Source organism: Heptranchias perlo, chromosome 4 (genome assembly GCF_035084215.1).
Source record: "Heptranchias perlo isolate sHepPer1 chromosome 4, sHepPer1.hap1, whole genome shotgun sequence".
NCBI lineage: Eukaryota > Metazoa > Chordata > Chondrichthyes > Hexanchiformes > Hexanchidae > Heptranchias > Heptranchias perlo.
Window position 1 is genome coordinate 766,896 of NC_090328.1, and position 12,099 is coordinate 778,994.

General features: G+C 50.8%; 1 protein-coding gene across 3 annotated transcripts in view; it reads left to right on the plus strand.

Moving 5' to 3' along the window:
- LOC137320680 (UDP-glucuronosyltransferase 3A1-like) overlaps positions 1-12,099 on the plus strand; it is a 90,449-nt gene that overhangs the window by 63,430 nt on the left and 14,920 nt on the right. For all 3 annotated transcript variants that reach the window (XM_067982357.1, XM_067982356.1, XM_067982358.1), the window contains exons 3-5: positions 3,441-3,542; positions 5,554-5,674; positions 9,028-9,562. In XM_067982357.1, coding sequence (XP_067838458.1) covers positions 3,441-3,542; positions 5,554-5,674; positions 9,028-9,562 — 758 coding nt within the window. The remainder of the gene's footprint in view (positions 1-3,440; positions 3,543-5,553; positions 5,675-9,027; positions 9,563-12,099) is intronic.

A 12,099-nucleotide genomic window follows, 5' to 3' on the forward strand; every position in this document is an offset into this window, starting at 1 on the left:
TATCTTCAGGAGCTGTGAGTTTAAAGGTCAGGACTTCAGTGTTAGTTTTGCAGGAAAGGGGCTCAGCAACATTCTAGACCCAGATTACTGGAAACCTTCAGGAACTATGGAGCTTACCATGTAGATCTCCTTGTTCTCTCTTTTATGAGGAGGAGGGAGATGAGGGATCGGGAACAGGAGCAGGTGGAGGTCAGGCTATTCTGGCAGCGTAGGCACTGTCTAACCCCTAGGCACATCTACCCTGCCAGGGACTGTACAGGCCAAGGTCATCCTTGCTGGATTTCTGTGCGAGGCTGTGTATGAGAAGGCTGAACTTCCCCAGTGGAGCAACACCAGCTGCTGGCCCCTGAATTGCAGCCCATTTAAACCAGGGGATCGCAGCTCATATCACTTCCTACAGATCCAATGAAAAAAAGAAAGAATTTGCATTTATAAATCTTTTGCGATCTCAGGACGTCCCAAAGCATTTCACAGCCGATGAAGTACTTTTGAAGTGTGGTCATTGTTGTAGGAAACGTGGCAGCCAATTTGCGCACAGCAAGGTCCCACAAACAGCAATGAGATAAATGGCCAGATAATCCGTTTTAGTGAAAAATGTTGGCGAGGACACCAGGGAGAACGCCCCTGCTTTTTCTTCAAATAGTACTATGGGATCTTTTACATCTACCTGAGAGGGCAGGCAGGGCCTGGGTTTAACATCTCATCTGAAAGATGGCACCTCTTACAGTGCAGCACACCCTCAGTACTGCATTGGGAATGAGGCCTGGATTTTGTGCTCAACTCTCTGGAGTGGGACTTGAACCTGTGACCTTCTGTTTTCAGAGACAAGAGTGCTATCCACTGAGCCACAGCAATGGAGCAGCTTTAAGCCAAGCCCTCTAGAAAGAAGAAGTATTTGCATTTAAATAGCACATTTCATGACCTTAAGATGTCCCAAAGTGCTTCACAAGTAATGAAGTACTTCTGAAGAGTAGTCACTGTTGTAATGTAGGAATCTAGATGGCACTACCAGCATTGCTGGCACGGGCTCGATGGGCTGAATGGCCTCCTTCTATGCTGTAGCCATTCTATTGTTCATTCACCCCGTCAGCTATCTCCTGACCAGTGTTTCACAAGGTCTTTTCATGGCAGCATGTCCTTGAAAGTAGAGAGGTCCTCCTCTCCCTCACTTCTTGCCGTATGGTCTGTGAATCTGGGCATGCGTGGGCTACATAGCTGCATGTTGCAGGAATTTAGACCATAAGAACATAAGAGATAGGAGCAGGAGTAGGCCATTCGGCCCCTCGAGCCTGCTCCGCCATTCAGTGAGATCATGGCTGATCTGATTTTTACCTCAACTCCACTTTCCCGCCTTTTCCCCATATCCTTTGACTCCCTTGCTGATCAAAAATTTGTCTAACTCAGCCTTGAATGTATTCAATGACTCGGCCTCCACTGCTTTTTGGGGTAAAGAATTCCAAAGATTCACGACCCTCTGGGAGAAGAAATTCCTCCTCATTTCTGTCTTAAACGGGCGACCCCTTATTCTGAGACTATGCCCCCTAGTTTTAGATTCCCCCATGAGGGGTAACATCCTCTCAGCATCTACCCTATCGAGTCCCCTCAGAATCTTGTATGTTTCAATAAGATCTCCTCTCATTCTTCTAAACTCCAATGAGTACAGACCCAACCTGTTCAATCTTTCCTCATAAGACAACCCTTCCATACTCGGAATCAACTTGGTGAACCTTCTCTGAACTGCCTCCAATGCAAGTATGTCCTTCCTTAAATAAGGGCACCAGAACTGTACGCAGTACTCCAGGTGTGGTCTCACCAGCACCCTGTACAGTTGTAGCATGACTTCCCTGCTTTTATACTCCATCCCCCTAGAAATAAAGGCCAATATTCCGTTTGCCTTCTGGATTATCTGCTGCAACTGTATGTTGACTTTTTGTGTTTCATGTACGAGGACACCCAGATCCCTCTGTACCGCAGCATTTTGTAGTATTTCTCCATTCAAATAATATTTTGCTTTTTTATTTTTCCTCCCAAAGTGGATGACTTCACATTTTCCCACATTATATTCCATCGGCCAAATTTTTGCCCATTCGCTTAACCTGTCAATATCCCTTTGCAGACACTTTGTGTCCTCATCGCAACTTGCTTTTCCACCTATCTTTGTATCATCAGCAAATTTGGCCACAAGACACTCTGTTCCTTCATCCAAGTCATTGATATATATTGTAAATAGTTGAGGCCCCAGCACTGAGCCCTGCGGCACCCCACTAGTTACAGATTGCCATTTTGAAAATGACCCTTTTATCCCGACTCTTTGTTTTCTGTTAGTTAGCCAATCCTCTATCCATGCCAATATATTACCCCCAACACCATGAGCTCTTATCTTGTGCAGTAATCTTTTATGTGGCACCTTATCGAATGCCTTTTGGAAATTCAAATATACGGCATCCATTGGTTCCCCTTTATCCACCCTGCCCGTTACTTCCTCAAAGAACTCTAATAAATTTGTCAGACATGATTTCCCCTTTATAAAACCATGTTGACTCTCCTTGATTATATGATGAGTCTCCAAATGTCCTGCTACTACTTCCTTAATAATGGATTCTAGCATTTTCCAATGACAGATGTCAGGCTAACTGGTCTATAGTTACCTGCTTTCTGTCTCACTCCCTTCTTGAATAGGGGTGTTACGTTTGCAGTTTTCCAATCTGCTGGGACCTTTCCAGAATTGAGTGAATTCTGGAAGATTACAACCAATTTGGCAGCAGTCAGCCCCGTCTCCCATCTGGCAGGGAGAATGCAGCGCTTTCAATTCCTCCCAGCTGGGCCGGTGCTCCCTGCGGCAGCTCAATCCAAAGAGGAAATCTATGGACAGCCCGGGGCTGCAGCCAGAAACAGCCATCCAGGATCAGGCGGTGAGATTTGCGTTCTGGTCTTCCAACTGCCATTCTGCCACAATAGGAAGTTATGCCCTATAAAATAAATGAGATCGGATCACACTGACCAGTGAGAAATGGGAGTACAGGTAAAGGCGAGAGATGGGCGCGCGGGTAGAGGCACGAGATGAGCGTGCGGGCAGAGGCACGAGATGGGAGCGCGGGCAGAGGCGAGAGATGGGAGTAGAGATAATGGCGAGAGATGGGAGTGCGGGCAGAGGCGAGAGATGGGAGCGCGGGCAGAGGCGAGAGATGGGAGCGCGGGCAGAGGCGAGAGATGGGAGCGCGGGCAGAGGCGAGAGATGGGAGCGCGGGCAGAGGTGAGATTTAATCCGGGCCAGACCATCAGAACAGTGATACTGGAGGCTGGTAGAACACAATGGTATTCTGTACTCCCCCGGTTATGGAAGAGGCCTGGATTTTGTGCACAAACGGGGAAATAATGAGTCGAGGAGATTTGACTCAGGAGCTCAGCGTGTCTGAACTATTTCCTTGCTCTGTCTGCAGGAGGAAGCCACTTTCTGCTTTTCGATGAAATTTCTCACCTGTTTCATGAGAGTGGACATGATGTGAACATGTTGCTGCAGATTGGAAACCCTAGAATCAAAGGTATGTGTAATCCCTCACCCACCATTGTCTCTACATCATCCTACACAGCTCCAGGATACTTTGATGTATGATTTGTTAATATTTTGACTTCTCCAAAGCCTTTGGAATGGGCAAGCCGACATCAAAATAACTTACCATGATCTTCCAGCAAGCCACACTGGTGCCTGTACCCCAGCCTCATTATCGCCTGTACCCCAGCCTCACTATCGCCTGTACCCCAGCCTCACTATCGCCTGTACCCTAGCCTCACTATCGCCTGTACCCGAGCCCCACTATCGCCTGTACCCCAGCCCCACTATCGCCTGTACCCCAGCCTCACTATCGCCTGTACCCCAGCCTCACTATCGCCTGTACCCCAGCCCCACTATCGCCTGTACCCCAGCCTCACTATCGCCTGTACCCCAGCCTCACTATCGCCTGTACCCCAGCCTCACTATCGCCTGTACCCCAGCCCCACTATCGCCTGTACCCCAGCCCCACCATCGCCTGCAGCCCAGCCCCACCATCGCCTGTACCCCAGCCCCACTATCGCCTGCAGCCCAGCCCCACCATCGCCTGTACCCCAGCCCCACCATCGCCCGCAGCCCAGCCCCACCATTGCCTGTACCTCAGCCCCACCATCGCCTGCAGCCCAGCCCCACCATCGCCTGCAGCCCAGCCCCACCATTGCCTGCAGCCCAGCCCCACCATCGCCTGTACCCCAGCCCCACCATTGCCCGCAGCCCAGCCCCACCATTGCCCGTACCCCAGCCCCACCATCGCCTGCAGCCCAGCCCCACCATCGCCTGCAGCCCAGCCCCACCATCGCCTGCAGCCCAGCCCCACCATCGCCTGCACCCCAGCCCCACCATCGCCTGTACCCCAGCCCCACCATCGCCTGCAGCCCAGCCCCACCATCGCCTGCAGCCCAGCCCCACCATCGCCTGCAGCCCAGACACAACATCGCCTGCAGCCCAGCCCCACCATCGCCTGCAGCCCAGACCCACCATCGCCTGCAGCCCAGCCCCACCATCGCCTGCAGCCCAGCCCCACCATCGCCTGCAGCCCAGCCCCACCATCGCCTGTACCCCAGCCCCACCATCGCCTGTACCCCAGACCCACCATCGCCTGTACCCCAGCCCCACCGGCGCCTGCAGCCGAGCCCTACCATCGCCTGTACCCCAGACCCACCGGTGCCTGTACCCCAGACCCACCGTCGCCTGTACCACAGACCCACCATCGCCTGTACCCCAGCCCCACCGGCGCCTGCAGCCGAGCCCTACCATCGCCTGTACCCCAGACCCACCGTCGCCTGTACCCCAGACCCACCGTCGCCTGTACCCCAGACCCACCATCGCCTGCACCCCAGCCCCACCATCGCCTGTACCCCAGCCCCACCATCGCCTGCAGCCCAGCCCCACCATCGCCTGCAGCCCAGCCCCACCATCGCCTGCAGCCCAGACACAACATCGCCTGCAGCCCAGCCCCACCATCGCCTGCAGCCCAGACCCACCATCGCCTGCAGCCCAGCCCCACCATCGCCTGCAGCCCAGCCCCACCATCGCCTGCAGCCCAGCCCCACCATCGCCTGTACCCCAGCCCCACCATCGCCTGTACCCCAGACCCACCATCGCCTGTACCCCAGCCCCACCGGCGCCTGCAGCCGAGCCCTACCATCGCCTGTACCCCAGACCCACCGGTGCCTGTACCCCAGACCCACCGTCGCCTGTACCACAGACCCACCATCGCCTGTACCCCAGCCCCACCGGCGCCTGCAGCCGAGCCCTACCATCGCCTGTACCCCAGACCCACCGTCGCCTGTACCCCAGACCCACCGTCGCCTGTACCCCAGACCCACCGTCGCCTGTACCCCAGACCCACCGTCGCCTGTACCCCAGACCCACCGGCGCCTGTACCCCAGACCCACCGGCGCCTGTACCCCAGACCCACCGTCGCCTGTATCCCAGACCTACCTGTACCTGTTGTCTGGTTTCTGCTTTTAAAGCATGCTACATTTTTCTAATTGTGACAGGGCTAAACTACACTGCGAGAAACAACAGTTACCGAATGACGTCATGGTCTGCGAGCGAGGAATACTTGTCCAGCTACAACGAATGGTTTCTGGAGATGCAGAAATTGTTCCTTCAGGGCAGGTAGGCTGTTATTTATAATTTAATAGGAGGCTGCTATTCTCTATAAATATACACTGGGGCTGCTAGTCTCTAATATACACTGGGGCTGCCAGTCCATGCAATCTATAATCTATTAATTGTAAAGTTCTTTCTTCTTGCCCTTACCTTGTTTCTTCTCCCTTTTGCTCCCACTGTCCATTTAAAGTAAGCAGTCACTGCCTCCGATAAAATCATGATGTAGCTCATTCACTACTCACCTGACGAAGGAGATAATCTCCGAAAGCTTGTGATTTTAAAATAAAATTGTTGGACTATAACCTGGTGTTGTAAGATTCCTTACATCCGATAAAATCAAACCAAGGAATATTACACAAGTGCAATAAGCATTTATCCATGAATGTCGCCTGCTGCCTCCCCAAAGCAAATCAAGCAACACTCTATAACTGTGAGATTAGAGCAAAAGTGAGATTAAAAAGGACAAATATAGGGAAGAGAAAAAAAAAAGTAAAAGGAGTAATGCAGAAAGCTGAGGAGGTATGAAAGAAGGTATGATCAGTAAGTTCGCTGATGATACAGAAATTGGTAGGGTGGTAAATAGCGAGGAGGATAGCCTCAGTCTGCAGGACGATATAGATGGGTTGGTCAGATGGGCGGAACAGTGGCAAATGGAATTTAACCCGGAAAAGTGCGAGGTGATGCACTTTGGAGGGACTAACAAGGCAAGGGAATACACAATGAATGGGAGGACCCTAGGCAAGACAGAGGGTCAGAGGGATCTTGGTGTGCAAGTTCACAGATCCCTGAAGGCGGCGGAACAGGTAGATAAGGTGGTAAAGAAGGCATATGGGATACTTGCCTTTATTAGCCGAGGCATAGAATATAAGAGCAAGGAGGTTATGATGGAGCTGTATAAAACACTGGTTAGGCCACAGCTGGAGGACTGTGTGCAGTTCTGGTCGCCACACTACAGGAAGGATGTGATCGCTTTGGAGAGGGTGCAGAGGAGATTCACCAGGATGTTACCAGGGCAGGAGCGCTTCAGCTATGAAGAGAGACTGGGAAGATTGGGTTTGTTTTCCTTGGAGCAGAGGAGGCTGAGGGGGGACATGATTGAGGTGTACAAAATTATGAGGGGCACAGATAGGATGGATACTGAGGAGCTTTTTCCCTTTGTTGAGGGTTCTATAACAAGGGGACATAGATTCAAGGTAAAAGGCGGGAGGTTTAGAGGGGATTTGAGAAAGAACTTTTTCACCCAGAGGGTGGTTGGAGTCTGGAACTCACTGCCTGAAAGGCAGGAACCCTCACAACATTCAAGAAGCATTTGGATGAGCACTTGAAATGCCATAGCATACAAGGCTACGGACCAAATGCTGGAATATGGGATTAGAGTAGACAGGGCTTGATGGCCGGCGCGGACACGATGGGCCGAAGGGCCTCTATCCGTGCCGTATAACTCTATGACTCTATGACTCTAAGGTTGACAACCGATATAAAGGGGAATGGCCAGGGCGTTAATAAGAAGTAGCTGAGGAGGGTGTAGAAGAAACACTACAGGAAACAAATAATCAAAAGGAAACTATTTAGAAAAAGGTAATGGGACTGAAATTGTAAAAGTCTGCAGGCCCAGAAGGTATCCATCCCAGAATACTGAGGGGGTTGGGGGAGAGAGAGGGGACACACTATCTGAAGCTGGGAATGCAGTTGGCAAAAGTCATGTGAAAAGGAAAATGGTAGCCCAAGTTTTATACACAGGGCCATTGGACAGAAAAGCAAGGACGTTACGTCGGATCTGTACAAGATATTGGTTCGGACACAGCTGGAATGTTGTGTACAGTTCTGGGCACCTTGTTATAGGAAGAATATTAGAGGATGGAAGGGGGGCAGTGAAGATTCACTCGAATTATATCAGGAACAAGAGGTTGTAGTTATGGAGAAAGGCTTTACCGGAACAGAGACGGTCATTGGGGGAGGGGTCTAATACAAGTTTTCAAAATTCTGAAAAGGTAAATAGTGAAAGATTGCTCCCACCGATTGGTGAATTGGTAACAAGGAGGCAGAAACTGAAGATTATCAATAGAAGAATGAAGGGGGAAGTTAGAAGAAATGTTTTCACACAGAGGGTTATTAGATTGCAATACTTTACCACAAGGGCGTGGAAGATAGTAAATGGAATAGTGGAGTTAATCCTGAGCATGATTTCAAGTGAAGCCACAACTGAGGACCAGGGGACACAGGTACAAAATGAGGAAAGGCAAGTTGAGGACTCCTGCCAGGGTGCACGCAGAGTGATCAGTAGCTGGAATAGTCTCTCGGGTGGCATTGGATACCAATACTTTGATATTGTTCAGGAGTTACACACTAGTGCGGGGGCTGTGGGAGGATGAACTGGTTGGGTGGAGTCTTTGCTTTTTGACCTTTATTATTCATCTTTATCTTTATCTTTGAAGATGTTAATTTGGAATGGAATTCAAAAGTGAGGAAGTGATGCTTCAGTTGTACAGAGCCGTGGTCAGACCCCATCTGGAGACTGTGTTCAGTTTTGGGCCCCGACCTCAGGAAAGATATATTGGCCTTGGAGGGGGTGCAGCACAGATTCACCAGAATAATACCAGGGCTTAAAGGGCTAAATTATGAGGACTGGTTGCATAGACTAGGCTATATTCCTGAATTTGGAAGGTGGAGGAGTGATCTGATTGAGGTTTTTAAAATAATAGAGGGATTCGATAGGGTAGATACAGAGAAACTATTTCCTCTGGTGGGGGAATCCAGAACAAGGAGGCACAATCTTAAAATTAGACCTAGGCTGTTTAAGAGTGAAATCAAGAAATACTTTTTCACACAAAGGATAGTGGGAATCTGGAACTCTTCCCCCAAAAGACTGTGGATGCTGGGTCAGTTGAAGTTTTCTAGACTGAGGTCGATTAGATTTATGCTGGGTAAGGGTATCAAGGGATATGGAGCAAAGGTGGGTAAATGGGATTGAGACACAGATCAGCTATAGTCTGACTGAATGGTGGAACAGGTTCGAGTGGGTGAATGGCCTACTCTTGTTCCTGTGTTTCTATGACACAGCCCAGAATTATCTAGGAATCCATTTCACAAAATCCTGCAGCTAAAGCAAAAGATCTCTCCAGTCTCATGTCCTGCTAAGAGCATGTACTAGGATAAAAAACATAGTGGAAAAATTTTGGAATAATTTGCCAGGGGCTGGAGGGGAAACAAAAAGGCAATGGAGCTCGAAGCTATAATGAGAGAGACTGTTGGAGACAAACTTTGAAGGGGCTGTGGTGTCCTTTCCTCCCTTCTTCTTCCTTCCTGTACTCATGTCATTGTGCATAGATTGTGACCAATCATTCCTTTCTGTTTTACAGAGACGATTTGAATATATTTCTGGATTTTATGGGCCATTTGGCACTTCAGTGTGAGTGGATAATGGGTGACACAGATCTCATGAACTCTTTAAAAAGCGAGGAGTTTGACATTGCAGTGATAGATGCGTTCAACCCTTGCTCGTTCCTGGTAGCGGAGAAGCTCAGTTTACGTTTTGTGGCTGTCCACGTGGGGAACTTTTGGAACGGGCACCAGTTTGGGCTGCCGACCCCACTGTCCTATGTTCCTATGCATCGCTCCCTGCTCACAGATCGCATGGAATTCTGGGGTAGGCTGAAGAATTCCATGATGTTCCTGAGCTCATTTGTGGTGGAAAGGATGATTCAAGCACGGTTTGAGAAAGCCATCAAGACTTGCTTCCCAGCTGGATCTGAGCCCAATCTCTCTGAGTTGTATCTAAAGGCAGAGTTGTCAATCTACAATTCAGATTTCACCTTGGAATTTCCAAGGCCACTGCTCCCTAATGTAGTATGTGTTGGAGGATTACTTTCTAAACCAGCAAGGCCGGTCTCCCAGGTAACTGCTGAGGTCACTCACTTTGCAATTTCCAGTTTCTCAGTGCATTAACTCTATCTCCCATCCCTCAATGTGTCTCTATTTCCAATCTCTGCGTGTATATCTCTCTATCTCCAATTTCTGTGTGTATCTCTATCTCCACTCTCTCTGTGTCTCTCTATCTCCAATCTCTGTGTGTGTATCTCTCTATCGCCAATCTCTCAGTGCGTCCCTCTCTATCTCCAATCTCTGCATATGTATCTCACTGTCTTCAATCTCTATGGGCTCGATTTTACCACCCGCTATCGGCTGCGTTCTCGGTGGGGAAATCCAGGAGCGGGACCGGATCCTGCCTCGATCCCGCCCACTTCCGGGTTCCCCGCTGACGCGCCGGCGTGCGCGCGCAGCCCCTGCTGGTGGGAATCCCGCAGGCAATTAAAGCCAGCGGGATGCCACTTGACAATATTTAGTTAGGCATTAACTGACCTGATTAAGGGACTATGTGGGATTTTTGAACAACATGGGACTGTTTCCCACACTGGGGGAAACACTCCCAGCTCGAATGGACGTGTTGCAGCTGTCAGCCTGTGGCAGCTGCAAAGGTCCATTTGACAGGTGGTGGGGGGGAGACCCTCACCCATTGCAGGAGGCCACTCTGTCACTTGGGACAAAGTTTGGCCTCCACTACCCTCCTCCTGACAGTCAAAGTCACCAACCTGCACACTTACCCCGGGGTCCGGAGACATGTACCTACCTTGCGGACCCCCTCAGATGTACATCTTGCAGATGGGGGCCGCCGTAGCTGCAGTCATGACCTCCTCGGAGGGCGAACAGCATCACCAGCCTCACCAGCCTCGCCATCCACGCCGTCCACCTCTGACACGTGGAGCTCCACAATAGAGTGCTGTGACACATCCACCTGTACAGCAGGAGGGAGGGCTACCGCAGAGAGAGATGCGTCGCAGAGGGCACTACCCTCGCCACAGGTTCCACAGACCGAGGCTCAGCCTCCTGGACCTCTCTGAGGAGCAGTGCACACGGAGGCTCAGAGTCACTCAACATGTCGCCGTGGACATCTGCAGCCTCTTTCATGCCGAGCTGCTCCTGCCTAGCCCGTGCACCATCTTCCTACCTGTCGCTGTCAAAGTCACCACTGCCCTCCCGAACTTCTCCTCCGCAGCCTTCCAGGGTGCAACCGGGGACATCGCCGATGTCTCTCAGTCGTCTGCGCAGAAGAGCCCTGCAAATACACCTACACCCACTCTGCAGTGACACAATGGGTGGCATCAGTGGTGGGTCCTCATAGTGATACCCAGGAGCGGGCATTATTGCACAAACCGGACAGGATTCGCGAAGACATGGCAGTAGTGGTGACAATATAATGTGTGATGTGAGTTGTTCTGAAATTCAATATAAGTAACACCCATGACAAACCCTCAAACACCCTTGTGCATCCCCTTCATGCTCACGACACGTTTGCCTTACGCTGCCTACTGCACATATGTGATGCATGCCCTGTGGCTGCAGCACAGGTGGTGGCAGGTTGAGTGAGGCTGACCGTGAGAGAGATGCACGAGAGGGTGAGTATGAGATAGAGCCATGAGATTGTATGAGGATTGGGTTGAGTGGTAGTGGCGGGATGAGTACTGGCGAGGTGAGTAGGTGCAGGTAAGATGAGGATGAGGTTTGAGTGGGTATGAGGGGTGATGTGACAGAGTAGTGTTGGCAGTACCGAAGGAGATGTGGGGTGGGGGCAGTGTTGTGGCAGACGGATTGTAGGGGAAGGACTACGTGTACTCACTGTGGCTGACCTACTGAGGTCATTGGACTGCCTCCTGCACTGTATGCAGGTGGGCGATATGTTGGTGGCGCAGGTGACCCCCTCTGCCACCTCGAGCCAGGTCTTCCTGGTGGCGGAGGCGGGCCACTTCCTCCCGCCCGCCGGGTGGAAGATCTCTGTCCTCCCCCTCCTCCTCACCCCATGTATTGATACCTGGAGTGAGGCATCATTAAACTGGGAGCAGCCTTCCCCCTGGGCTACGATCGCACGGGAAACCCACTAATTTCACCGGGCGCGTTACCCACGCGCCCGCTAGCCCATCCGCCAAGAACCCGCAGCCCTGCTAAAATCGGGCCCTATGTGTCTCTCTCTATCTCCAATCTCTGTGTGTATCTCTCTATCTCCAATCTCAGTGTGTGTTTCTATCTCCAATGTCTGTGTTTCTCTCTCTACTTCCAATCTCTGTGTGCCTCTTTTTATCTCCAATCTCTCAGTGTTCCTCTCTCTATCTCCAATCCATCAGAGTGTCTCTCTTTCTACCTCCAATCTCAGTGTGTATCTCTATCTCCAATGCCTGTGTATCTCTGTCTTAACCTCTGCGTGTGTATCTGTCTATCTCCAATCTCTGTGTGTTTCTCTCTATCTTCAATATCTGTGTTTCTATCTTCAGTCTCTGTGTTTCTCTCTCTACCTCTAATCTCTGTGTGTCTCTTTATCTCCAATCTCTGTGCGTCTCTCTCTATCTCCAATCCCTCAGAGTGTCTCTCTGTCTGTCTCC